The following is a 25488-nucleotide window of genomic DNA, read 5'->3' as shown; positions in this document are numbered from 1 at the left end:
ATTCCTATCCTGTGTGATACCGTCTGCTGAGCCGGGTATCTAATCCTATCCTGTATGATACTGACTGCTGAGCCGTGTATTTAATCCTATTCTGTGTGATACTGACTGCTGAGCTGTGTATCTAATCCTATACTGTGTGATACTGACTGCTGAGCCGTGTATCTAATCCTATCCTGTGTGATACTGGGCTCCCCCTGTAGTCTGTGTCAGAGGGTGGTCTGTGTCGGCACGGTAATAAATTGTGTTATTTCCAGCTTTACAGAAGGACGATAACACCATAGAAATGATAAGAATAATAAGCCTCAGTTACCACAACTGTCTACAAAGAAAACTGTTGCTGATAGCAGCCAATCACAGCTCATTTTTCATCTTTTAAACAGCTCTGGGACAGCGTGGCGAGTTTTGAGTGGCGACTTTTGTGTTTCGACTTTTAGGTGGCGAGGTTGGTGTATGTGTGGTGAAATGTGTGCTGAGGGTGGTATATGTGTTGAAGCACGTGGTAGTGTGTGGCACATTTTGTGTGTGTATGTTCATATCCCCGTGAGTGGTGAGTATCCCATGTCAGGGCCCCACCTTAGCAACTGTACGGTATATACTCTTTGGCGCCATCGCTCTCATTCTTTAAGTCCCCCTTGTTCACATCTGGCAGCTGTCAATTTGCCTCCAACACTTTTCCTTTCACTTTTTCCCCATTATGTAGATAGAGGCAAAATTGTTTGGTGAATTTGAACGCGCGGGGTTAAAATTTCGTCTCACAACATAGCCTATGACGCTCTCGGGGTCCAGACGTGTGACTGTGCCAAATTGTATGGCTGTGCGGATGCCAATCCCGGAAACACACACACATTGAGCTTTATATATTAGATAAGTCCAATCCAAATTATCCAAATAATATATATCCATTACGCTTTTACAGAATGACTGGAGGTTCTGCACACTGTCCATTGGGTCCGGACTGGTAAAGATCCTGGCAGTAGGACATTGGCATCGCACACCATGTCGTGACATTGGACCCATGTACACTCTAGGCTTCTGACAAAACAATGGAAGCGTGGAGCGGTAATAAACGCTTTTTTTTCTATCCAACTCATTTTGGGGTTTGGTTTTGGGGTCTGATCACTTGGAAAGGACTGAACTTCTCTAAGGTGCAACCACTGCTATTAAGTGCAGAGTTGTGCCACGCTAACAATGAAGGGTGAGCGCCGCTGCCCCTACACACAGCTGAAGCGTGCCAAGAGTGACACCTCCACTGATCTAAAATCGATGGTCTAGGACCAGACTTGTTTGGATCACTGTCAGGATACACGTAGGCGGTTACTTGATCACGATTATGTCATTTGCATAATTCCAGTCACATTTCCTCTGCGCAGCCTCGCTCAAAGTGACTTCAGACTTTCATCCCAAACATGGACAACCCAATTACATTTCCAGGATCCGGGGTAACAACAATCCCAGGCATTAAAGTAGGAGTGGGGCTATGTAATATAGTCTTGCTCCTGCTAATCTTACAGGTCTACTGATAGCATCCACAAGTTGAACCTGACGAAAACCAGAGCGGGTAGCTGACTATAATGAACATTTTGGGCAAGGAGCTGGTTGGGAACCGGTTAAGCAATGAGTGGATAAGAAAGTAAAAAACAAATTGATTGAAAATTCTAAGTAGATTTTTCGTAACCAAAGCCTCATTACATGCACAGGTTCTAGCCACCTATGCCTATCTCCAGCCTTCTGAGGTGGCCACCGCATCCAACCCGAGAATGATTGGATAGGTGGTTGTCCATGCCAGACCAAGATGGAGGTGAGTCACAGACACACATGGAAACCTCTCCATTCAGTCTCACCAGGCGAAATTCCATTCAAGAGACTGCACCAGGGTCAGACCAACCATGAAATCCTCATAGCAGCCACATGTTCTGGCCTTGTTCCCAATGTCCACCTTAAAAACCAGCCTCAGTGTGGTATTAAAAAAACCTAAACTGCTCTACCAATCCCTCCACCACCTCCATTTTTTTTTTACCAATTGGGGCCTGGTTTAAAAAAATAAATAAAATAATGTCGTGGACAACCCCTTAAATAGGACAAAAGAAATGCAGCATAGATAAAATATCGCGTTCCTCTACTTTCATGTTGTGATTTCGTCTCACCTCCAGAATATCTATGACGACGTTCTCCTCGGGTTGCTTCGTGCTTCTCACGTTCTCAAGAACGATCGAGTAATAAACCCCTTGTGGATCCGACTGATACAGGTTGTACGTGTCTGTTTGATACCATTCTTGGACAGCAATGAACACCTGATTTTCATCTGTGCTGATAATTTGTAAATCCTGGGAAAATAAAAAAAACACAAGCAACCATCAACATACTGCACATTATGATATGATTACGGCTCTTGTCGTGACCACCCCTTGTGGACTTTACATAGAAGCTACACTAAAGAGAGACTGTCAGCACAAAATGACTGTTCAAACCAAGCACAAGTGCTCGGCGCACCCTGGGGAAGGCTGAGAAGTTCTGTACACCTCAGTGTTAGATCAATCTTGGCTCCCGTTTAGGTAGAGAAGGGTGGAGATAAATGGAAAATAAGCAGATGGGAAGGTGCCAAAGGTGCATTGAGTACATGTGCTTGGTTTGTAGTCATTTTCTGCTGACAGTCTTACTTTCAACTTCTAGACTTTTAGATGTCCTGCTGAAATTGCAAGATATCAAGGGATAATGAAACATGAATCAAGAGAAGGAATAAAGAGTTTATAACATAATTAATGATGAGATATATGGAAATACAAGAACTATCCTTGCTAGATTTCCCTTGATTAATCGGACATATATATATTGAAACGCTCGGCGTAATATTAAAATTTACCATCCATAGCTGCAGTGGTAAAAAGGTTTCCTAATTCAGTGTCCTCCAGAAACCAATTAGGTCAGCTTGGATAGCAATTTTCATGAAATATGAACACTCGAGCAGCCAATATTTTACCATTATTAACTAATAAAATCTTGGGCAGCATTATTACAGAGGCCAATAACCAATCACAACAGATCTATGCGGTGTTACAAATGATTAATGGTTTCTCAGAGAGGAACTCGGACCATTCGGCCGAAGATTTGACATCTCCCTGAGTTGGCCGCATTATACTTGTGGCCTTCCAGCACCGCCGTGTGTGTTTTGTCTTATGGGGGGGAGCGTTGTGAAGACCAGATGTGGATTTTAGCTAACGGAGAATAGGTTATTGGCAGACAACACCTCTCAAAGCAAAAAAAAATGAATATAGGAAATACTGATGTTGATTTGTAGGCGCTTGGCCCGATATAACAAAAGTAAACCAATCATCTGGAGGAAAAACCCTTCTATAACACATGGGAATGCTGGGAAAACAGTCAGAGGGATCAATAGGGGTTCTAGTCTTTGGGCAATCCCTACTTAATAAATTGGCCCCTTGACAATAAGTTGATCACAATATATCCCTCTGGGTAAGAAACTGTAATTTTTGTCAAAACCAGAAAAATGTAAAAATTTTCCTACAGCGCCACCACAGGGGAAACTGAATATCACACAGTGTTATGTGTCTCGCAGCTGGCAGAAGCACGGAAGCAAGAAGCTACCTACAACTCCTTCTTATTCCTCCACGTGGCCGTCATTTTGGCACCATGTTGCACTGGCGGACACAGACAGAAGAGGACGCCGGTGCAAGAACAATATATGGATTTTTTGCAGCCCAAAAGCTAATGTTAATGTACAGCTCCACCTATCTTGCAGGAGATAATGGGCCCACTTTGCTCCTAATGATGTGTCTACCCCTGCCACCAGGTTGGTACGTGAACCTGACATGAGGATGTTTTACTCCTTCCTGGAATGACTGTGACCTCCTTTACGGTGGCCAGCTCATTTCATCTATCTTGCTGCTGTCTGCTATGGCCTTGCTGGAATTTGAAGCATAACAAATGATATTCTGGTGCATCATGGAGTTTGATCCATCGGAACACGTGGAGGAGCATTGTTTAACAGTGTTTTTGTGGATATTGGACTTCCTTGGATAACCTGCTAGTGCCGAACCCTGCAGTTCTACAGTGTTATCTTGAATAGAACATCAAGAGGACTTTTTTGAACCTGTGGACATAGGTTTACACTGGTGTAGGGGGGGTTGAGGGAGCCTGCTTGATGGTGTTGACCCCTCTGTGTGTGCACTGGATGGGGTTCCTAAGCAGAAATTGTTCTCAATTCTCGGGTAAAATCTGTCTTCAGTGAATAGAGACAATCTCATTACTGAGATAGGAAAAGACAGTTGGTGCTTATAAAGTTCTAGGGAAAGAACTGTAGCTGTGGTTTTGAGACAGCAGCAGAATGTTTGTGTTTTCCTATAGCTCCTCCCCACTACATATCATTTTAAAAGCACCAACTGTCACCTCCTATTTCAGTAATGAGAAAATCTGTCTTCACTGAATACAGATTTTACCCCTGAATAGAGAATGAAAGACCAGTCCAGGAGTAGAAGGAAGCACATTTCCCTGATAAGATATACTGAATTACAGAATTACCTAATTTCATCTGTACTATTGATTTATGAAATACAAATTAAAACAACGATAATTCTTTAACCCTTTCCATTGTAGTACATGTACATGGTGACAGCATGATTGTCTCTGTTGTTTCTCACAGTGGGGAACATGGCGCCTTCATCCCAGGGAGTGGTGACACCCCCACTCAACTACAATTGCTGTGATTGCCTGTTCAATCCTGAACAACCAATTGCAGCATTTCTCAGTGTTTCTTATGCTGAGAAAGTGTTTCCTAGGCTGGACATTGGTGTTTCAGGCAATCTGACGCGTTGTGACCTGCAAGTGATCGCCCTTTACATCCTCAGTCTAGCTTCAGATATGTACAGAGCAGTCACTCTGTCTGTGCGCGTGCAGGGTCTTGTCGTGCCACAGAAGCCTGTGCCATCACTGAGATCACTGCTACTGCTTGCCTGTGCTCCTGCACATCCTGCTGAAAAGAAAAGAAGAGTTCCATCCTGAGTTCCTGATCCCTCCCTGATCTTTACCTAATCCCACTCTACCCCTTTACACCCTTTTCCTCCCTCACCCCTCTGCCACCGAGCGCTGATCAGTACTTGTGCCCTGATCAGTACTTGTGAGCTGATCAGTACTTGATTGCTTGTTTTTTGGCAGTTTTTTTCTTTTTCGCGTGTCCTGCAGCCGCAAAGAATTGATCAGTGATGCAATTCACTGATAAAAGTCCATGCTTGCTAGTTTCCAGGACTTTTTTTTGTCCCTGTCCATTTTTCTCTCCCCCCTTTGCACCACCTCTATGCGTGCATCCAGCAGCTGAGCGTTGAACAGTGACGCAAATCACAAGTCCGCACCCATGCTTGCTGTTTTCCACAACTTTTTCTTTCACTAACTATTCCCTTCCCACCCATTTGCACCACTTCGAGTATGCGTCCTGCAGCCTAGCCGCTGATCAGATGTACACCACTGATTAGCACCCATGCTCATTTTTGGCAATGGCTTTTTTTCCCCTCCCTATTTTTTTATCCCCTTTTTGCACCACATCCATGCATGCATTTTACAGCCGTCGAGCACTGATCCATGAAGAACATCATTGTCACAGCCTCCGGTTGTTTTTTTTTTTTTTTAAAAATCAAGTAAAAAACCATTTGGATTAGTGAATAGGATTAGATTAGTTAGAGACAGTAAAAACATACCAAAGTAATTGTCATCTATTACAGTATTTATACTTAATTGAGTTAGTGTCAGTAAAGAGAAAAAAAATAGATTAGTTGATAGGATTAGGGTAGAGACAGTGAAAATATACCGTAGTAATCGTTGTAAACTATTGTATTTTTTACTGCACTTAGTTAGTGCCCATGCGGAAAAAAATTATTATCCGTGCGTCCTACAGTCGTTGAGCGCTGATCAGTGACATACATTAGTGATCAACCTCCAGTTGTTGGAGTTTTTTTTTTTAAAGAGTCAAAAAATAATTTAGATTAGGGACAGTAAAATATACCATAGTAATTATCTACTTCTGTATTTTTTACTGAACTAAATCAGGTTTAGTGTCAGTTGTGGGCACTCAGTAATTTGTTTTTTTACTAATGTCTGTTTAATAAGTTTGTTTTTTATTTTACCAAATTTTTATATTTTTCTATATATATTCTTTTCTTTTTTTTTCTCTTCTAAGTCAAAAAAGAAGTTTACACCAAGCACTCACAAACACACCAGAATAAAATTTGGTACACACAAACACCACATAAATGAGAAAAATGTTGATCTGCTTGTCCCAAATCGGGCATTCTGCGGAGGAGGCATACTCTTTCCTTGTCTTCGACACTGACAGTGAGGGAGAGGATCCCACCTTCCTTTATTGTATGCTCAGCAATTTTAATCCCAAAATCTGGCTTCATCATTTGCAACTGGACCTCTGTAGATGCCATAGAAATTATGAAGTTTTGGGGCCTCATGGGGATAGTGAAGAAGCCAGAAATTCAGCAATATTGGAGTGTTGACATTTTGTAAAACAAAATACATGCTTTGAGGCCATCCACAAATTCTTGCATTGCAGTGATAATGCACAATGTCCTCACTGAGATGACCCCAACTTTGACCAACTTTTCAAAGTTCGGACAGTCATGGAGCACTTCAGCAACAAGTTTCCTTAGGTCTACGTTCCCCAAAGAGACATCTGCGTGGATTTATCCCTAATCAAATTCAAAGGGAGGCTCAGATTCCAGTAATACCTGCCCAGTAAGAGGGCCAGGTATGCAATTAATCTGCACAAACTGTGCGAGAGTACCTCAGGGTACACGCACAAGTTTAGGGTTTATGAAGGGAAGAACACCCGGATTCAATCCCCTGAATACCTCCTGTCCTGGGAGTGAGTTCGAAAATTGTGTGGGATTTGGGGCTGCTGGATCACGGTAATCACCTCTATGTAGATAACTTTTATACCAGCATCCCACTGTTCAAGTCCCTCTCTGTGCAAGGCTTCCCTAGGACGCTAATTGGGCAGCTGCTCAGAAAGGGTGAGAGCAGAGCTCAATGTAGTGACAACATGATGGTGGTCAAGTAGAAGGACAAGAGGGATGTCCTTTTCTTGACCACCATATATGGTGATGGCAGCACTGCTTCCACTCTACGAGGTACCTCTACACAGGTCCACAAATCCCTGTGTACTGGGGTTCAACATAAACATGGGGGAGTTGATCTCTCTGATCAAGTCCTCCAGCCGTACATTGCCATGAGAAAATCTGGCTGTGTACACCGTACAGATGGCAAAGTACAACGCCTTAGTGCTATCACGATGTGCAGGCCAGACCGGGACCTTCCTTCAGTTCCAAGAAGAAGTGATCAAGGACCTAGTGGTTGGCAGTCAGGAAGGAGCAGGCCCCAGTACTTCTGGAACTGAAAGTGCCCGTGTTGCACTAGGCCAACATTTCCCCGGTGAGGTCCCTCAAACTGCAAAGAGAGGAAGGATGCAAAAAAGGTGCAAAGTGTTACAGGAGGGGGGTAAGAAAGGACACCGTTTATCAGTGTAACACTTGCCCTGACAAACCTGGTCTGTGTATGAAAGACTGTTTCAGAGTCTACCACTCATCCATGGACTAATACATTTTTTTCTGACTTACACAACTCACATATGTCAACCTGATGAAAACCACATAATTCATATGCCAACCTGATGCTCTCTACACTACTCACATATGCCAACCTGATGTACATTGCATAACTCATGTATGCCACCATACCAGGAAAACACTAGATCAGTTCTAATATAGGGTCACTAGTGAGGAGGTTTCCACTGTTTAGGTACATCAGGAGCTTCAGCGGCTCTCCAAATGAGATGCCCACAGACAATGCCATCAAAGTCTGCATTCCAAAACGTCACTTCTTCTCTTCTGAACCCTGCAGTGTGCACAATCAGTGGTTTCCCTCCACATATAGGGTATCAACATACTCAAGAGAAGTCGCACAACAAACTTGGGGGTCCATTTTCTCCTGTTAACCTTGTGAAAATAAAAAAATTGTGGCTAAAAAATAATTTTTGTGGAAAAAATTGAATTCTTTTATTTTCACAACTCAACGTTATAATTTTCTGTGAAGTACTTGGAGGTTCACTAATAGCTATCCAGGAAAATACTTGGCAAATGATTAAAGAAGGGAAGCACCTAGGGAAATGCCCACAGACTAAACCAGATAGAGCAACAGGGCTGTCCTGGTTGGGCAGGGCCGGCGTTATGGCCAGGCAGACCAGGCAGCTGCCTAGGGCCCCCGCTCCTCCAGGGGCCCCCAGCCAGCGGCACATCACACAGCCACTATGGGGCCCCTGTGAGGCAGGAGGGCCCGCCTGCCCCCAGCGCCGACTCCCGCCGCCGCACTGAAGGAGGCAGTGATGGGGGAGAGAGCGTCAGCTGACGCTCCCTCTCCCATCATTCCCCGCTCTGCCTCTGACACAGCGGGGGCGCAATGACGTCATCGCGCTCTCACTGTGTGCAGGAGGAGACAGGAGCAGCCAGCAGCGCGGGCATGAGGAGAAGGTGAGGAGTGTTGTTTTTTTTTTTTTTAAATCAGTGCGAGTACTAGACTGTGGGGCCACTTTGGGGGGACTATATACCATGCTGGGGGGCACTATATACCATGCTGGGGGGCTATATACCATGCTGGGAGGGCCATATACCATGCTGGGCTGTATTATACCATGCTGGGGGGACTATATGTATACCATGCTCGGCTGTATCATACCATGCTGGGGGGCTATATACCATGCTGGGGGGGCGCTATATACCATGCTGGGGGGCTATATACCATGCTGGGGGGCGCTATATACCATGCTGGGAGGGCCATATACCATGCTGGGCTGTATTATACCATGCTGGGGGGACTATATGTATACCATGCTCGGCTGTATCATACCATGCTGGGGGGCTATATACCATGCTCGGCTGTATTATACCATGCTGGGGGGGCTATATACCATGCTGGGCTGTATTATACCATGCTGGGGGGGCTATATACCATGCTGGGCTGTATTATACCAGGCTGGGGGGAGCTATATACAATGCTGGGCTGTATTATACCGTGCTGGGGGCTATATACCATGCTGGGCTGTATTATACCAGGCTGGGGGGGGCTATATACAATGCTGGGCTGTATTATACCGTGCTGGGGGCTATATACCATGCTGGGCTGTATTATACCGTGCTGGGCTGTATTATACCATTCTGGGGGGCTATATACCATGCTGGGCTGTATTATTCCATTTTGGGGGGGGCTATATACCATGCTGGGCTGTATTACACCATTCTGGGGGGACTATATACCATGCTCGGCTGTATCATACCATGCTGGGGGGGGGGCTATATACCATGCTGGGCTGTATTACACCATTCTGGGGGGACTATATACCATGCTCGGCTGTATCATACCATGCTCGGCTGTATTATACCATGCTGGGGGGGCTATATACCATACTGGGCTGTATTATACCAGGCTGGGGGGGCTATATACAATGCTGGGCTATATTATACCATGCTGGGCTGTATTATACCATTCTGGGGGGCTATATACCATGCAGGGCTGTATTATACCATTCTGGGGGGGCTATATACCATGCAGGGCTGTATTATACTATGCTGGGGGGGCTATATACCATGCTGGGCGGTATTATACCGTCCTGGGCTGTATTATACCATTCTGTGGGGGGATATATACCATGCTAGGCTGTATTATACCATGCTGGCCTGTATTACACCATTCTGGGGGGTGCTATATACCGTGCTGGGCTGTATCATACCATGATGGGGGGCTATATACCATGCTGGCCTGTATTACACCATTCTGGGGGGTGCTATATACCTTGCTGGGCTGTATCATACCATGCTGGGGGGCTATATGCCATGCTGGGCTGTATTATACCATACTGGGCTGTATTATTCCATTCTGGGGTGCTATATACCATGCTGGGCTGTATTATACCATGCTGGCCTGTATTACACCATTCTGGGGGGGGGCTATATACAGTACCATGCTGGGCTGTATTATACCATACTGGGCTGTATTATTCCATTCTGGGGTGCTATATATCATGCTGGGCTGTATTATACCATGCTGGGGGGATATATACCATGCTGGGCTGTATTATACCATACTGGGCTGTATTATTCCATTCTGGGGTGCTATATACCATGCTGGGCTGTATTATACCATGCTGGGCTGTATTATACCATGCTGGGCGGGCTATATTATACAATGCTGGGCTGTATTATACAGCCCAGCATGGTATACAGCCTGTATACCATGGTGGGCTGTATACCATGGTGGGCTGGGCTGTATACTATGCGGTGTGTTATATACCATGTAGGGTACATTTTACACTATATTCTATAGGGGGAGGCTGTGTTAAATAATATGAAGGGCTACATTATATTCTATGGGGAGGTGGGCTGTATTATATTCTATGGGGGACGCTGTATTATAGTTATTATATGAGGAGGGCTACATTGTATTCTATGGAGGGGCTACATTATACTATATAAGGGGCTTCATTATATCCCATGAGGGGGTTGCCATATATTCTATGGAGGGGCTGCATTATACTATATGGGGGGTGGGACTGCATTATATACTATGGGGAGTTACATTATATTCTGTGGAGTGGCTGCATTATATTCTATGGGGGTTACATTATATTGTATGGCGGGGCTGCATTATACTCTGTGGGGTGGCTGCATTATACTATATGTGGGCTGCATTATGCTGTATCGAGGACTATGGGGAATACATTATATGAAGAACTATGGGGTGCATTATGCTATGGGAAGTGATTTGTACTACATGGGTGACTATGGCGGTGCATTATACTATATGGAGTGTATTATACGGAGGACTGAGCAGTGTATTTTAATATATGGAGGGCTATGAGGAGTGTAGTATACTATATGGAGGACTGAGCAGTGTATTTTAATATATGGAGAGCTATAAGGAGTGTATTATACTATATGGAGGACTTTGGGGCAGATTATATTATATGGAGGACTATGGGGTGTAAACTGTAGATGTCCTGCTGATAACATGATACTGTATGGTGATCTGTTAGGGTGGTTTCACATTAACGTTGCAGGCCGCTAAGCCCCCCGCTCTCTGCCGCACCTCCTTCGGTAGCTCCGCCTACGGGCGCATGACGCTTTAGCGCTGGGGACGCACACGGCCGCCGCTAAGCCCCGCCACCTGCCGCGCCTCCTCTGGTAGCTCCGCCTATGTGCGCATGACGCTGCATGCGTCCTGCATCCCCTATCTTTAGCACTGGGGACGCAGGCTGTGCGCAGGTATGTGTTTGGCGGTGCATGCGTCCTTTTGACAGTGCGCCGAGCGCACCAAATTGCAACAGGTTGCGTTTGGCGCTGGTCGGCGCACCGTCAAAAGGACGCATGCGCCGCCAAACGCATATCTGCGCACGGCCTGCATCCCCAGTGCTAAAGATAGGGGACGCAGGACGCATGCAGCGTCATGCGCCCGTAGGCGGAGCTACCGGAGGAGGCGCGGCAGGTGGCGGGGCTTAGTGGCGGCCGTGTGCAGGCCGATGCTGCGGCCTGAAACGCTAATGTGAAACCACCCTTAGGGTGTGTGCACACGTTGCGGATTAGTCTGCGGCTTTTTCTGCAGAGAATCCATATCTCTTGGCAGAAACTGCAGGGTAAAACACATGCATTTTTTCTGCGGATTCCTAGCATGTGTACAGCGGATTTGATGCAGGTTCTAGTGCGGTTTGGCAGTGTGAATGAGAGAGAGAGATTGATTTGTATGTCCCGGAACATACACTGCAGCTGCGGTCCCGCAAAAAAGACGTAACATGCTGCGGAAAATAAACCGCAGCAAATCGGCGCAGAATTTTCCGCAGCATGTGCACGGCGGATTTGGTTTTCCATAGGTTTACATTGTACTGTAAACTGCATGGAAACTGCGGCGTAACCGCAGCAAAAACCGCAACGTGTGCACACACCCTTAGTGATCGTTCTGTTCCCATCATTCTTTCTCAGATGGTGGAAAGAGGCCGGGAAACAAGCATTGAACAACTTCAATTTTGACGATCATTTAGCGGCCCGAACTCAGTGCATGTAAATACAATCAAAATGCTTCTGTGTGATGTGCAGTATGTTAGCATTTGGGGCCCCATTTTAAACTTTGCCTAGGGCCCCACTTTGCCTAAAACCGGCCCTGTGGGTGGGTTTGAGTAGTCGGTGGTTATTGGGTAATAATGGAGGATGTAATGACATCAGCAGATCTAATTTAAATATCAGTGCTTAAATTTTGTCTTCCCTTCCTCCCTGTTTTGATGAACTGTATATGTTGTACTACGCCATCTGTCCCTCCGGTCGTGGGTAGGTGGAAAGTAATGTATAATTTGAGAAATACAGTGGGTACAGAAAGCATTCAGACCCCTTTAAATTTTTCACTCTTTGTTTCATTGCAGCCATTTGGTAAATTCAAAAAAGTTATTTGTTTCTCATTAATGCACACTCTGCATCCATCTTGACTGAAAAAAACAGAAATGTAGAAATTTTTGCAAATTTATTAAAAAAGAAAAACTGAAATATCACATGGTCATAACTATTCAGACCTTTTGCTCAGACACTCATATTTAAGTCACATGCTGTCTATTTCCTTGTGATCCTCCTTGAGATGGTTCTACTCCTTCATTGGAGTCCAGCTGTGCTTAATTAAACTGATAGGACCTGATTTGTAAAGGCACAAACCTGTCTATATAAGACCTCACAGCTCACAGTGCATGTCAGACCAAATGAGAATCATGAGGTCAAAGGAACTGACCAAGGAGCTCAGAGACAGAATTGTGGCAAGGCACAGATCTGGCCAAGGTTACAAAAGAATTTCTGCAGTACTCAAGGTTCCTAAGAGCACAGTGGCCTCCATAATTCTTAAATGGAAGACGTTTGCCCGGGCACTCGACGGGGGCCGTTCCTCCCACACTCCCCCGCCCTGTATGCTCGCCAGTCCTCGGGCGAGGGTTTTTGTAGACACGGGCTAGTCTTTTGGGATGACAGTCCTTGTCGCCATACGAACTGGTCCTGTTCGTAATGTTCAGGGGGTTTGCCAGCTGTTGACCGCTCGGAGCGTCGAAGCTTGGGTATCGTGGAGTCTTCTGGTGGTGGTGGAGGGTGGTCGCATAGAGGGTTCTGGTGGGATGTCCGGGTCTACTGGAGTGCCACTACTGGGGCGACCCGCAGATGTGACGGGGGAGTCCTCTTCGTCATCCAGGTCCCAGACTGTGGGTAGGGGGTCGGGGACCTGGAGGGTCGGTTCGAGCCGCGGGGGATCGGTAGACGTACAAGGTCGTAACATGTTGCGGTGCACAACTCAAGTGAGAGGCGTGTTGTCTCCTTCTGATTGTATTTCGTACACAGGCCCGTCGGGGCTTATTCGGCGCAACACTCGGTACGGATTCACCTCCCACCGTGGCTCTAACTTGTTTTGGGGACGTTGATCAAGTACGAGGACCCGGTCCCCAGTCTGAAAGTCAATGGGTGGGGGCAGTGCTCCCCCTGGTGTTCTAGATCCTGAAGTTTCGTGTGGACGATACGGTGAAGGGTCTGCAGATGATGCCGGTGGTTTCGGACCCACAAGGATACCCCGGTCCAGGGTAGGGGCTCCTCTGGGTTCAACTCCACCTCCGTAATTCCTTTGCCTTCCCGTCCGAAAAACAATGAGTAGGGGGTGTAACCAGTCACTCGATGCACCCGATTGTTGTATACCCACACCAGCTCGGGGACATATTCAGGCCAGCGGGCCTTGTGGTCGCTCTCTAGAGTACGCAGCATTTAGATTAGCGTGCGATTGAATTGTTCGCAGGCTCCGTTTCCCTGCGGGTGGTACGGCGTAGTCCGCGACTTATCGATGCCGTAAAGATGGTGTAGCTTTTCCATGACTTTTCCTAGGAAGCATGCTCCTTGGTCCGAATGTATCCATTGTGGACAGCCGTACACTTGAATAAAGTTCTTACAAATCGCATAGGCGGCCAACTCCGCTGTTTGGTCTCGAGTGGGGGTGACCAGGGCGAATTTGGTGAAATGGTCCACCATAACGAGACAATGTTCATACTCCTGATAGGCCGGACCTATAGTCAGATAGTCCACCGTAAGAAGCTCCAGAGGGGCTGATGTTACGATAGTTTGCACCGGGGCTCATTGCGCGGGGGGTTTAGCGAGCTCGCACGGGCGGCAGGTTCGACAAACTCCTTCTACAGCAGCGTGCATGCGTGGGTGGTATGCTATCTGCTGCAACCATTGTAAAGTCTTTTGAGCCCCAAAATGAGCTCTCTTTTCGTGGGCTTCCTGGGCCAGTTGGTTGAGATGGGCTCCCGGCACGATCACCTGCCATATCGTAGCCGACGTGGTTCGTGACACGGCTTTTCGATACAAAAGTCCCTTTTTGATGATTAGTCTTTCCCACTGGCGCAACATTAGCAACATATCTTGGGTTAAAGCCTGTCTCTGTGGGTACCGGTGGCCACCCATCGGCGCAGGAGTCCAACTTCTGTATCTTCCTGTTGCTGCTGAATCCATTTGTCACAGGGCTGTTCCAGCATCCCTCCTAGGAGCCCTGGATGAGGCACTTCCTGCGTGTTGACTGTAGGCGCGGCAGGGGTGAGGGCGAACTGCATCTCGTCTGTTTCTAATTCGTCATCTCGACTTCGCCCTGGGGTGGTGTGTCGGATTCTGGAGAGCGCGTCGGCGTGCACGTTTTCAGCACCCCGTTTGTAGATTATCTTATACTTGAATTTGGCCATCCGAGCCACCCACCGCTGCTCCAGGGCCCCCAGTTTGTCATTCTCCAAATGGGCTAACGGGTTGTTATCTGTCCGCACTACTACTTTGGAGCCTGCCAGGTACTCTGCGAATCGCTCCATCATTGCCTACACTACCGCGAGGAGCTCGAGCTTAAAGGAGCTGTAATTGTCCGGGTTATGTTCTGAGTCATCCATTGACTGGCTACCGTAGGCGATCACTTTCTCCCGCCCGTCCTGCACCTGTGACAACACAGCTCCTAGTCCCTGAAGGTTCCGTCGGAATGTAGGATGAACGGTTTGCGAGAAATCCACATATGCCAATACCGGGGCGTCCGAGAGCGCAGCCTTAAGATCTTGAAACGCATCCTCTTGTGGTTGCTGTCACTGGATCTTCCGACCATTCTCCCCAGCAGGAGCCCCCTTCAGCAGGTCCTGCAGGGCTCGAGCTAGGCGTGCAAAATTTTTCACGAACCGACGGTAGTAGCCGGCCAGCCCCAAGAAGGCCCGCACGTCCTTCACCGTCTCGGGGGTAGGCCACCCCTGGATGGCAGCGACCTTTTCCAGGGATGGTCAGACGCCCTCCACCAAGACGGTATGCTCCAGGTACTCGATTTGGGTGCGGAACAGGTGGCATTTCTGGGGCTTTACCTTTAACCCGTACTTCTGCAGCCGGCCGAGCACCTGCCCCAACCACTTCAGGTGGTCCTCGAACGTGGCGGAGTAGATGATAATATCGTCCAGGTATATCAACGTGACTTCAAAGTTGAGGTCTCCTAGACACCGCTCCATCAACCACTGGAAAGTTCCTGGGGCGTTGGCCAGCCCAAATGGCATCCGATTGAACTCGAACAGTCCCATGGGAAGGATGAATGCCGTCTTGGCCCTATCTTCCTCCGACATCGGCACCTGCCAGTACCCACTGGCCAGGTCAAGGGTTGAAAAGTACATTGCGTTCCCCAGGGCAGACAGAGACTCCTCTATGCGGGGCAGTGGATACGAATCCTTGATGATGCAGGCGTTCAACTTCCGATAACCCACGCAAAAACGCAAAGTGCCTCTTTCTTCCGAACCAGGATGATAGGGGCCGCCCACTGACTTTGGCTCTCTTGTATGACCCCCTTCCGAAGCATTTGGGCTAACAGAGTTTTCACTTCCTGGTATAGCTGTGGTGGTATTTGCCAATATTGCTCCCGGATGGGGGCCGCTCCTGCCGTGGGGATCCCATGCGTGATGGCCGTGGTACATCCGAAGTCGTCCTCGTGGCTGGCGAAGACACTGTAAAATTGTCCGAGAAGTGTCTCTACCTGGAGAAGTTGGGCTGGCGCTAGGCCGGAAAGTTCGGCCCTCATTCTCTCCAGGATGGCTCGACCTTTCTCCTGGGTCGAGGATACGCAGTCTGTTGGGTTCGTACCGTTACTGCCAAAGGATTTTCGGGCTGCACCTTCAACTGGACCGCGTGGTCCGGCAGCATCTCCTCCAATGGTCGTACTAGTTTGGCCATTTAGGCCCGGGGCTTCAGAGCGATATCCTGATCTTCCAGGTTGACACAACGTACCAAAACAGTCCCCTCCCGCACTGTGGCCAGGGAGCGGGCCACCAGGATGCCAGGGTGCAGGCGCTCCGAGTAACATGGTTCCACCTGCACCTCCACGCCCTCCAGTGGTATCGGAGTGCGGATCGGCAGAGCTACCCCCGTTTGCCCCGGAGGAAGCACGAGCGGGGGACTCACCAGCGCGATGACCTTGCCCAGCGCCTCACCCTCCTAACACTCCTAGAGCACTCGCGCCTCCCGTACCAACCGCTGGAAGACCTGCCCCTGGGCCGTGCGAGAACCCCAGTGGCTCAGAGTCTCTTGTGTGGGTTCATTGAGGAGGAGGTGGCCGAACTCTCGTAGTACGTTCATACCAAGAATAACCGGATGTTTGCTGTTTGTGTCTCCCTGGGTCAGGACCACTCCCCGCCGAGTGACTTGCCGCTTATTGAAATCTGCATCCAGGCTACTCCGACGACAGGAACTGGAAGCTGGTTGGCGGCTACCAACTTTATCACTGTCCTCCACTGAGGTCTCACTGCTTCGGGAAAATGTTGCCGAAAATAAGGCTCTGACATGGTCGTAACTTGCGATCCCGTATCTACTAGGCATCGCACGGCCCGGCCTTCGATCTCTGCCCATACCACTGGGCACCGCGCGACCAGGTCTTCGTGACTTCCTCCACCCCGTGTGATGAGCTCCAGCTCCGGGCGGCGTCCCCCCGGCTCAGGTTCCTCTGCTCCTCTTGGCCAGCGGGGCAGGTTCCCCCTGGAACATGTTTACTCTCAGGCGGAGCATCCCAATTTTCCACTATCGCAACAGGCAAATGGTGGTGGGGACTGACTTGGGTGGGGGCTACGATGGTTCATGCCTCCTTCACCCGGCTCTGGCCGACTCCTTGTGGCCACTTTTTTGGCTTCGGCCAGTTCACCCTTAATACTCTGCATCTCTTGCATCAGCTCTCGTACCCAGTGGGGTTCGCTCAGGGCGTTTACGGATGCTTCGATAAGCCGAGCCATCCCCACGGGAACCGTAACCTCTTGCTCCTGCTCCCGAACCCGTGCCTCCTTCCCTATCTCGGAAAAGGTCAGACGTGGGTCCACTCGCACCCGCTCTCGCAAAGCCTGTCTTGTCAGTGTGTCTCGTAACCCAGTCACTAACAGGTCACGTAATGTTACGTCCACAGTCCCCACGCCGACTCCGTCCTTCCTTTCAATGGCTAAAAACAGTTCCTGCAAAACATTCATATACTGGGTCACTGTTTCCCCCTCTTTCTGCATGCGTCTAAACATCTGGGTTCTCAGTTCCCCCACATAGGTCGTGTCTCCATAGACCTCTTCTAAGATCTGTAACACCCGGACGAAGGTGTTGCGCTGCCCCCGGGGCCTCAACATTACGGTATCCCGGGCTTCCCCGTCCAATGCCATCAGGGCCACTTCTGCCTCTAGGTCAGGGGTAAGCGGATGCATCCTGAATAACCCACGCATTCGCTCCATCCAGTTCCACAGCATAGTATTGCTGCCGGAGAACCTGGGTAGATTGCTTAGCATGGCCCCCAAAGAAATGCTGGGCCGGGGGCCTTCGTTGTCCGCGCTCGGAGACTGCATCCTGCCGACTACGCCAAAAGTGGTGACGAGTCGCGAGACAGTTTGGTGTTTTTGTAATAACGTTTATGGGCCTAGAGGTGACTTTCCTCAGGCTCGGGATGACTGGCAAAAAGGGGGAACACAGGTTTCCCTTGCAGGGGCTCATTACAAATAAACACAAACGATAGAACACGACTACTTCCCGCAATAGCCGGTCACTATAGGGCCGCGGTATGGCTGACTACGGGTCATAGAATCATAGAATCATAGAATCGTAGAGTTGGAAGGGACCTCCTGGGCCATCTGGTCCAACCCCTTGCTCAAAGCAGGATTCGCTAAATCATCCCAGTCAGATGTCTGTCCAGCCTCTGTTTGAAGACTTCCATTGAAGGAGAACTCACCACTTCTCGTGGCAGCCTGTTCCACTCATTGATCACTCTAACTGTCAAAAAGTTTTTTCTAATATCTAATCTGTGTCTCTTCCCATTCAGTTTCATTCCATTGCTTCTAGTCTTTCCTTGTGCAAATGAGAATAAAGTTGATCCTTCTACAATGTGACAGCCCTTTAGATATTTGTAGACAGCTATTAAGTCTCCTCTCAGTCTTCTCTTTTGCAAACTAAACATTCCCAAATCCTGCAACCTTTCCTCATAAGACAGGGTTTGCAGACCGGTCACCATTCTGGTCGCTCTTTTCTGAACTTGCTCCAGTTTGTTGATGTCTTTTTTAAAATGTGGTGCCCAAAACTGGACACAATATTCCAGATGAGGTCTGACCAAAGATGAGTAGAGGGAAATAATGACTTCACGTGATCTAGAATGTATGCTTCTGTTAATACATCCTAGAATTGCATTTGCCTTTTTTGCTGCTGCATCACACTGTTGACTCATATTCAGTCTGTGATCTATTAGTATACCCAAGTCTTTTTCACATGTGCTGTCACTTAGCCCTATTCCTCCCATTCTATATATGCTTTTTTCATTTTTATTGCCCAGATGTAGTACTTTGCATTTCTCCCTGTTAAAAACCATTCTGTTAGTTGCTGCCCACTTCTCCAGTTTATTTAAATCTTTTTGAATCCTCTCTCTCTCTTCTCTAGTATTAGCTATCCCTCCTAGCTTTGTGTCATCAGCAAATTTAATCAGTTTACCCTCAATTCCTTCATCTAAATCGTTGATAAAGATGTTGAACAATACAGGGCCCAGGACAGAGCCCTGTGGTACCCCACTTGAGACATTCTTCCAACTGGATGTGCAGCCATTTACGACCACTCTTTGGGTCCGATCACTAAGCCAGTTATGAATCCACCTAACAGTTGCCTTGTCCATTCCATACTTAGTCATTTTTTCAATAAGGATTGTATGAGAGACTTTGTCAAATGCTTTGCTGAAGTCAAGATATACTATATCTACAGCATTTCCTTGATCCACCCAATCAGTGATACCGTCATAGAAGGAAATTAAGTTAGTCTGACATGACTTATTAGTTACAAACCCATGCTGACTCTGTTTAATCACTTCATTCTTATCCAGGTATTGATATACATGTTGTTTAATAATTTGTTCAAAGATCTTTCCTGGTATAGAAGTCAGACTCACTGGCCTATAGTTGCCTGGGTCCACCTTCTTCCCCTTTTTGAAGATAGGAACAACATTTGCTCTTCTCCAGTCTTCTGGCACTTCTCCTGTTCTCCAAGAATTTTCAAAGATTATGGAGAGGGGTTCAAAAATTTCTTCTGCTATCTCCTTCAGTACTCTGGGGTGTAATTCATCTGGACCTGGAGACTTGAATTCATTTAGGTTAGCTAAGTGTTTCCTCACTATCTTTCTGTTTATAGATATCCTGGATTCTTCTATTCCCTTAAAAGGACAGTGAATAACAGTTGATGTTGCATTTCCTTTCTGAGAGAAAACAGATGCAAAATAGGAATTTAAAAGTTCAGCCTTCTCAACATCCTGTCTTACCATTTCATCATTTTCATCCTGTAAAAATCCTATAGCATCTTTGACTTTTCTTTTACTTTTGACATATCCCCAAAATCCTTTATTATTGCTTTTGACATCTCTTGCAAGCCTCAGTTCATTTTCAGCTTTAGATAATCTGATTTGTGCCCTGCAGGTTCTGCAGACAGCATTATATTCTTCTTTAGATATGCCTCCCTCTTTCCATTTTATAAACATTTTTTTCTTCCTTTTTAGCATGTGCTTAAGTTCTGTGTTCATCCATCCTGGTTTCCTTAAATGCTTCCTATTCTTCCCTCTTTTCGGAATTGTTAACAACTGTGCTTTGAGAATTTCATTTTTCAAGGTTTCCCATCCTTCCTGGACATTTTTGTCTTTAAGGATATCCAGCCATTGGATCCCTCCAATTCTCTTTCTGAATCCCTTAAAATCTGCCTTTCTGAAATCTAACCTTGACGTCTGAGTCTTCACAGGTCTTCCACCTCTAGTTATCCAAAATTCTAAAATAGCATGGTCGCTACCTCCTAGGGTCCCAGCCACTTTTACCTCCTCAACCATTTCATCCCTGTTTATAAGGATTAGATCCAAGGTAGCAGTTCCCCTTGTTTTCTCCCTTACCTTTTGGAAGATAAAGTTGTCAGCAAGAGAGGATAAGAATTTCCTTGACCTGTTAGTTTTGCCTGAGAGAGATTCCCAACAAATGTCTGGATAGTTGAAATCTCCCATGACAACTATGTCATATTTTTTGGAGAACTTGGCCATCTGATGCATAAAGAGTTCATCTATATCTTCGGCTTGCACAGGCGGCCTGTAGTAAATGCCTGCAATGGTGTCCTTTCCATTGTTCTGTCCTTGTATTCTTACCCAAACAGTTTCCACAGAACTCCCAGTCTCTGAAGCTTCAATCTCTGTGCAGATATACGCATTTCGAACATACAATGCGACACCCCCTCCTCGTTTATCAAGTCTGTTTCTTGCAAATAAGTTGTATCCTTCTAGTCTTGTATTCCAATCATGTGTATCGTCCCACCAAGTTTCAGTGATTCCAATGACATCATATTTCTTTTCCTGTGTTAGTAGTTCCAATTCTCCTTGTTTGTTGCCCATGCTTTGTGCATTAGTATAGAAACATTTTAGTTTGTGATTGGTTTCTCTTTCTCCAATATTTTTATTAATTAGATTCTTTCGTCTTTGTTCTTCCTTTCCACTTCTAATAGCAGAGTTCTCAATAGCATTTGTCAGGTGTATGGCTTTTTCTGGTCTTTTGCTTCCCTTCCCATGTTGTTCTAGTTTAAAGCTCTCCTTACAAGTGTAGCAAGGCGACTTCCAAATACATGCTTTCCAGTCTTCGTAAGGTGCACCCCATCTCTAGCAAGTAGTCCATCGTATAAGTAGTTCACTCCGTGATCCAGAAATCCAAATCGTTGCTGACGGCACCATCGACGTAGCCAGTTGTTCACCTGCAGAATCTTATTCCACCTCCTTGTTCCATGGCCATCCACTGGGAGGATGGATGAGAAGACCACCTACGCTCCCAGTTCTTTCACTTTCTTGCCTAAGTCTTCAAAGTCTCTGCAGATGGTTTCCAGGTCGTTTCTTGCGGTGTCATTTGTCCCCACATGTAGTAGCAGGAATGGGTAGTCATCTGTAGGTCTGAAGAGTCCTGATATCCTGTCAGACACATCTTTAATTTTTGCACCTGGAAGACAGCACATTTCTCTTGTAGTTATATCCGGTCTGCAGATAGCGGCCTCTGTTCCTCTCAATCATAAAGTCAATTTAGCTGTTCAGATGTCCCTCACCATTCGGGTTGGTGGTCTTTCAGCGTAGAAGTTGCTGGGCCCAGTTGCTGAGACGATGGCGAAGTCTTTGCGCGCTCCGGCGCACTGATGACACTGGAGCCCCACAGTCTCCGGCGGGGTCCTTGGACGATTGGGCCGCAGCCCCTGGCTTGGGGCAAGCGGCAGCGATGGGTGGTGGCGGGTGACAGGCCACCTGCGCAGCTAACGGCTGCGACGGAAGTCCGCGGTCAGCAGAGGCCCGGCTCCTGCCGCGAACCGGAGCGGGACAGTGATGGCCACCGGCGGTGCTGTAGTTGCTGCGGTCACTCGTGAGGACAGGGCGGCTGTCGGCGGCGTGGAACTGGCCGCTGACGTGGGCTCAGGCGGGACGGCAGCGGCCGTGGGTGATCGCGAGCAGGCGGCAGCCACGGGCTGAGGGGAAGCAGCCGTGGGTTGGACTGGGGCCGCAGTGGCCGCGGGCTGGAGCGGGGCAGCAAGTCCCAGATAGTCGCCTCGGTACCGTCCCTCTGGAGTCCTTGGTGAGCGTCCTCCCTGGCACTGGTGAGTCGCTCTCCCTTGCAGCAGCTTCCACTGTCTCCTGCTCTCTCTGTGTCGGTCTGCTGACTCATCGCCCCGGGAATTCCCCACCTTCTTTATATTGGTCCCTCCCCCAGCCCATCTGTCTGTCACAGTGGTCCGTCCCTGAATCCTGTTCTCTGGGGACAGTTTCCCACGGAACCCAGATGACGGCTCTCATGGTTCCGGCCCGGGCACTCGACGGGGGTCGTTCCTCCCACACTTGTGTGAACACTGTTGAGAAAAAAGTATTTAAAACATTTGCTTTTCCCACATCGCTCTCTATGATTTCACCATCATTGTTCTTTAAAGGGCTGACACCATCAATTTTAATCATTTAGCTGTTTATATAATTAAATAATAGTTTGGGGTTTGTTTTACTTTCATTAGCAATGAGTCTCTCAGTTTCCACTTTTGCTAAATGTATTTTTTTTTTACACATTTTTTTTTTTTCTCTATAACTTTTTAATGCTTCTTCATTGCCTTCTTGTTTTAGCTTCTTAAACGCCTTGTTCTTGTTATTTATTGCCCTTTTTACATCCTTATTTAGCCACATTGGTGTTCTCCTGTTTTTAGCCCTTTTATTTCTGTATGGTATGGCTAGCTCGCAGTGAGTGTGTAAAACTGATTTAAATATTTCCCATTTATTTTCTGTGCTCCTATTTTTGAGGACATTGTCCCAATCAATTCGGCGAAGGTCCTCTCTAAGCTAATCAAACTTTGCTTTCCTGAAATTCAGCGTTTTCGTAACCCCCTTCCAGGGCACCTTACTGAAGGACAAGTGGAATTGTATTATATTGTGGTCACTGTTCCCTAGGTGCCCATCGACTCGTATTTCTGTTATTCTATCTGGCCTGTGGCTTAAAATTAAGTCCAGAAGGGCTGTCCCTCTAGTTGGGCCCTGCACAAGTTGTGACAGATAATTATCCTTAGTCACTGACAGAAATTGGTTTCCTTTCTGAGATACGCAGGTTTCAGCTTCCCAGTCTATGTCGGGGTAGTTGAAGTCCCCTATAATAATCACCTCATTGGGATTTGCTGTTTTGTCTATTTGCTTCAAAAATACATTTTCAGTGGTTTCTGTTATATTTGGTGGCTTATAACAAACCCCTATGAGGATTTTATTACTTTTCCCTCCTTGTATCTCCACCCATAGAGACTCCATCTCTTCATTTCCCTCTTGAATATCTTCTCTTAGTGTGGGCTTTAAAGTGGACTTTATATATAGACAGACTCCACCCCCTTTCCTTTTTTTATGATCCCTCCTAAACAAATCACATCCTTGCAAGTTAACCGCCCAGTCATAGCTGTCGTCTAACCATGTCTCAGTTATTCCTACTATGTCGTATTTTTCCCTCATACATTACCAACTCCAGATAATCAATCTTATTGGTCAGGCTTCTTGAGTTGGTCAGCATGCAGGAAAGAAGTTTTGCTTCCTTTTTCTTAGCTTCCTTCTGAGTACCCTGTCTTGGGTCCTCTTTACCACATCTAGTATCCTTGATTAGTTTGTCCTACTGCTGCATGTTCTTGTCTGCTGTTTTTCCTCCCATCCCCTCTTCTTCTAGTTTAACGCCCTCCTGATGAGTGTGGCAAGTCTTCAGGCGAATGTGTGTTTCCCAGGTTTTGTGAGGTGTTTCCCATGTCTTGCGAGAAGTCCATCGTAGAGGTAATTCACGCCATGGTCCAAGAATCCAAATCCTTGCTGCCTGCACCACAGTCGTAGCCAGTTGTTCACCTCTAGTATCCTATTCCATCTTCTGATGCCATGACCATCGACTGGGAGGATTGATGAGAAAACAACCTGTACGTTCTATTCCTTTATTTTCTTCCCCAGAATTTCAAAGTCTTCGCAGATAGTTGGTTGGTCATTTCTTGCCGTGTCGTTTGTGCCTACATGTATCAGTAGGAAAGGGTAGTCGTCCTTGGATTTGAGGATAGTTGGTATCCTGTTGGCCACATCCTTGATTTTTGCTCCTGGGAGGCAGCATACTTCTCGTGCGGTTATGTCCGGCCTGCAGATAGTTGCCTCCGTGCCTCTTAGTAGTGAGTCGCCCATAACTACCACTCTTCTTTTCTTTCCGGACGCACTGCTTGTTGCTCGTGAGTGTTTTTTGAGTGTCATTTGTTTCCGCTTTTGTTGACAGAGTAACTTCTTTTGTTGATAGTGTGTCTTCTCTTGTAGATACGGTATCATCCTGAGCTGTGCCACTTTCGTTCTCCAGCATGAGGGCTTCATATTGGTTGCTAAGCTGTGTGGGTGGTGATGACCACTTGATCCGTTTGCTTCTTTTCGTCACATGGCTCCACTTTTCAGCCTCTGTATGTGCTCTGAAGCTTTTCTCACTTTCCGTATCCTGAATGGTTGCTTCTGCTTCATCCAAGAAGTCCTCATTTTCTTTAATTACCTTCAATGTTGCTATTCTTTCTTCCATTCCCTGCACCTTTTCCTCTAAGAGGGCAACAAGTTTTCACTTCTGATATTTGGGCCGGAAGATCCGTAAACATGTAGCATGAGTTGCAGGTGACCATGTGGATTTTCTTCTCATCCATATTGCTATTGCTGATGCAGCCTTGGTGAGAGAGGTAAAGAAGAACCCCAAGATCACTGTGGCTAAGCTCCACAGATGCAGTAGGGAGATGGGAGAAAGTTCCACAAAGTCAGCTATCACTGTAGCCCTCCACCAATGGGGCCTTTATGTCAGAGTGGCCCAATGGAAGCCTCTCCTCAGTGCCAGACATATGAAAGCCCGCATAGAGTTTGCTAAAAAACACATGAAGGACTCCCAGACTGAGAAATAAGATTCTCTCTGGTGTGATGAGACAAAGATAGAACTTTTTGGTGATAATTCTAAGCGAACGATCTGTTGGCTGACAGCCATCTTATGCGTATGGCCGGCTTATGTGTTGATAAATGGCTCGGTTCTTCTACTACTGATGCTCAGTAGTTTAGAGTCCCAAATGTAGTTCTACGAACTCGAGGTTCAGAGGCCTAGTCCATGGTATTTGTTTAGTTGGTGCCTCATTTTTACGACTTTCAATGCTTTCATCTTCAATGCCCAATAGTTTATGATCCCAACATATACTATGCACAGTGGTTTGGGAGCCTAATGCTGATATCACATGGGCTAGAGTTATAAGGCCCCTATACACATGAGACTAATGTTACATCCCGCTATATCGGAGTCCGTTAGCGACCTTCTTGTAGAGACCATGGGAGCACTCGGCAGAGTGAGCACTCCCGTGTACAGAG

The 25488-nt window shown here is 47.0% G+C and overlaps 1 protein-coding gene across 2 annotated transcripts in view; it reads right to left on the bottom strand.

Moving 5' to 3' along the window:
• SORCS2 (sortilin related VPS10 domain containing receptor 2) overlaps positions 1–25488 on the bottom strand; it is a 1190324-nt gene that overhangs the window by 146818 nt on the left and 1018018 nt on the right. For both annotated transcript variants that reach the window (XM_073574542.1, XM_073574543.1), the window contains exon 9: positions 2145–2324. In XM_073574542.1, the coding sequence (XP_073430643.1) occupies positions 2145–2324 (180 nt within the window). The remainder of the gene's footprint in view (positions 1–2144; positions 2325–25488) is intronic.

This window comes from Dendrobates tinctorius, unplaced genomic scaffold (assembly GCF_039654945.1).
Source record: "Dendrobates tinctorius isolate UK_male_01 unplaced genomic scaffold, ASM3965494v1 ptg000039l, whole genome shotgun sequence".
Lineage (NCBI taxonomy): Eukaryota > Metazoa > Chordata > Amphibia > Anura > Dendrobatidae > Dendrobates > Dendrobates tinctorius.
The sequence above is the reverse complement of the archived record's forward strand: the minus strand, read 5'-3'. Positions and strand labels throughout refer to the sequence as shown.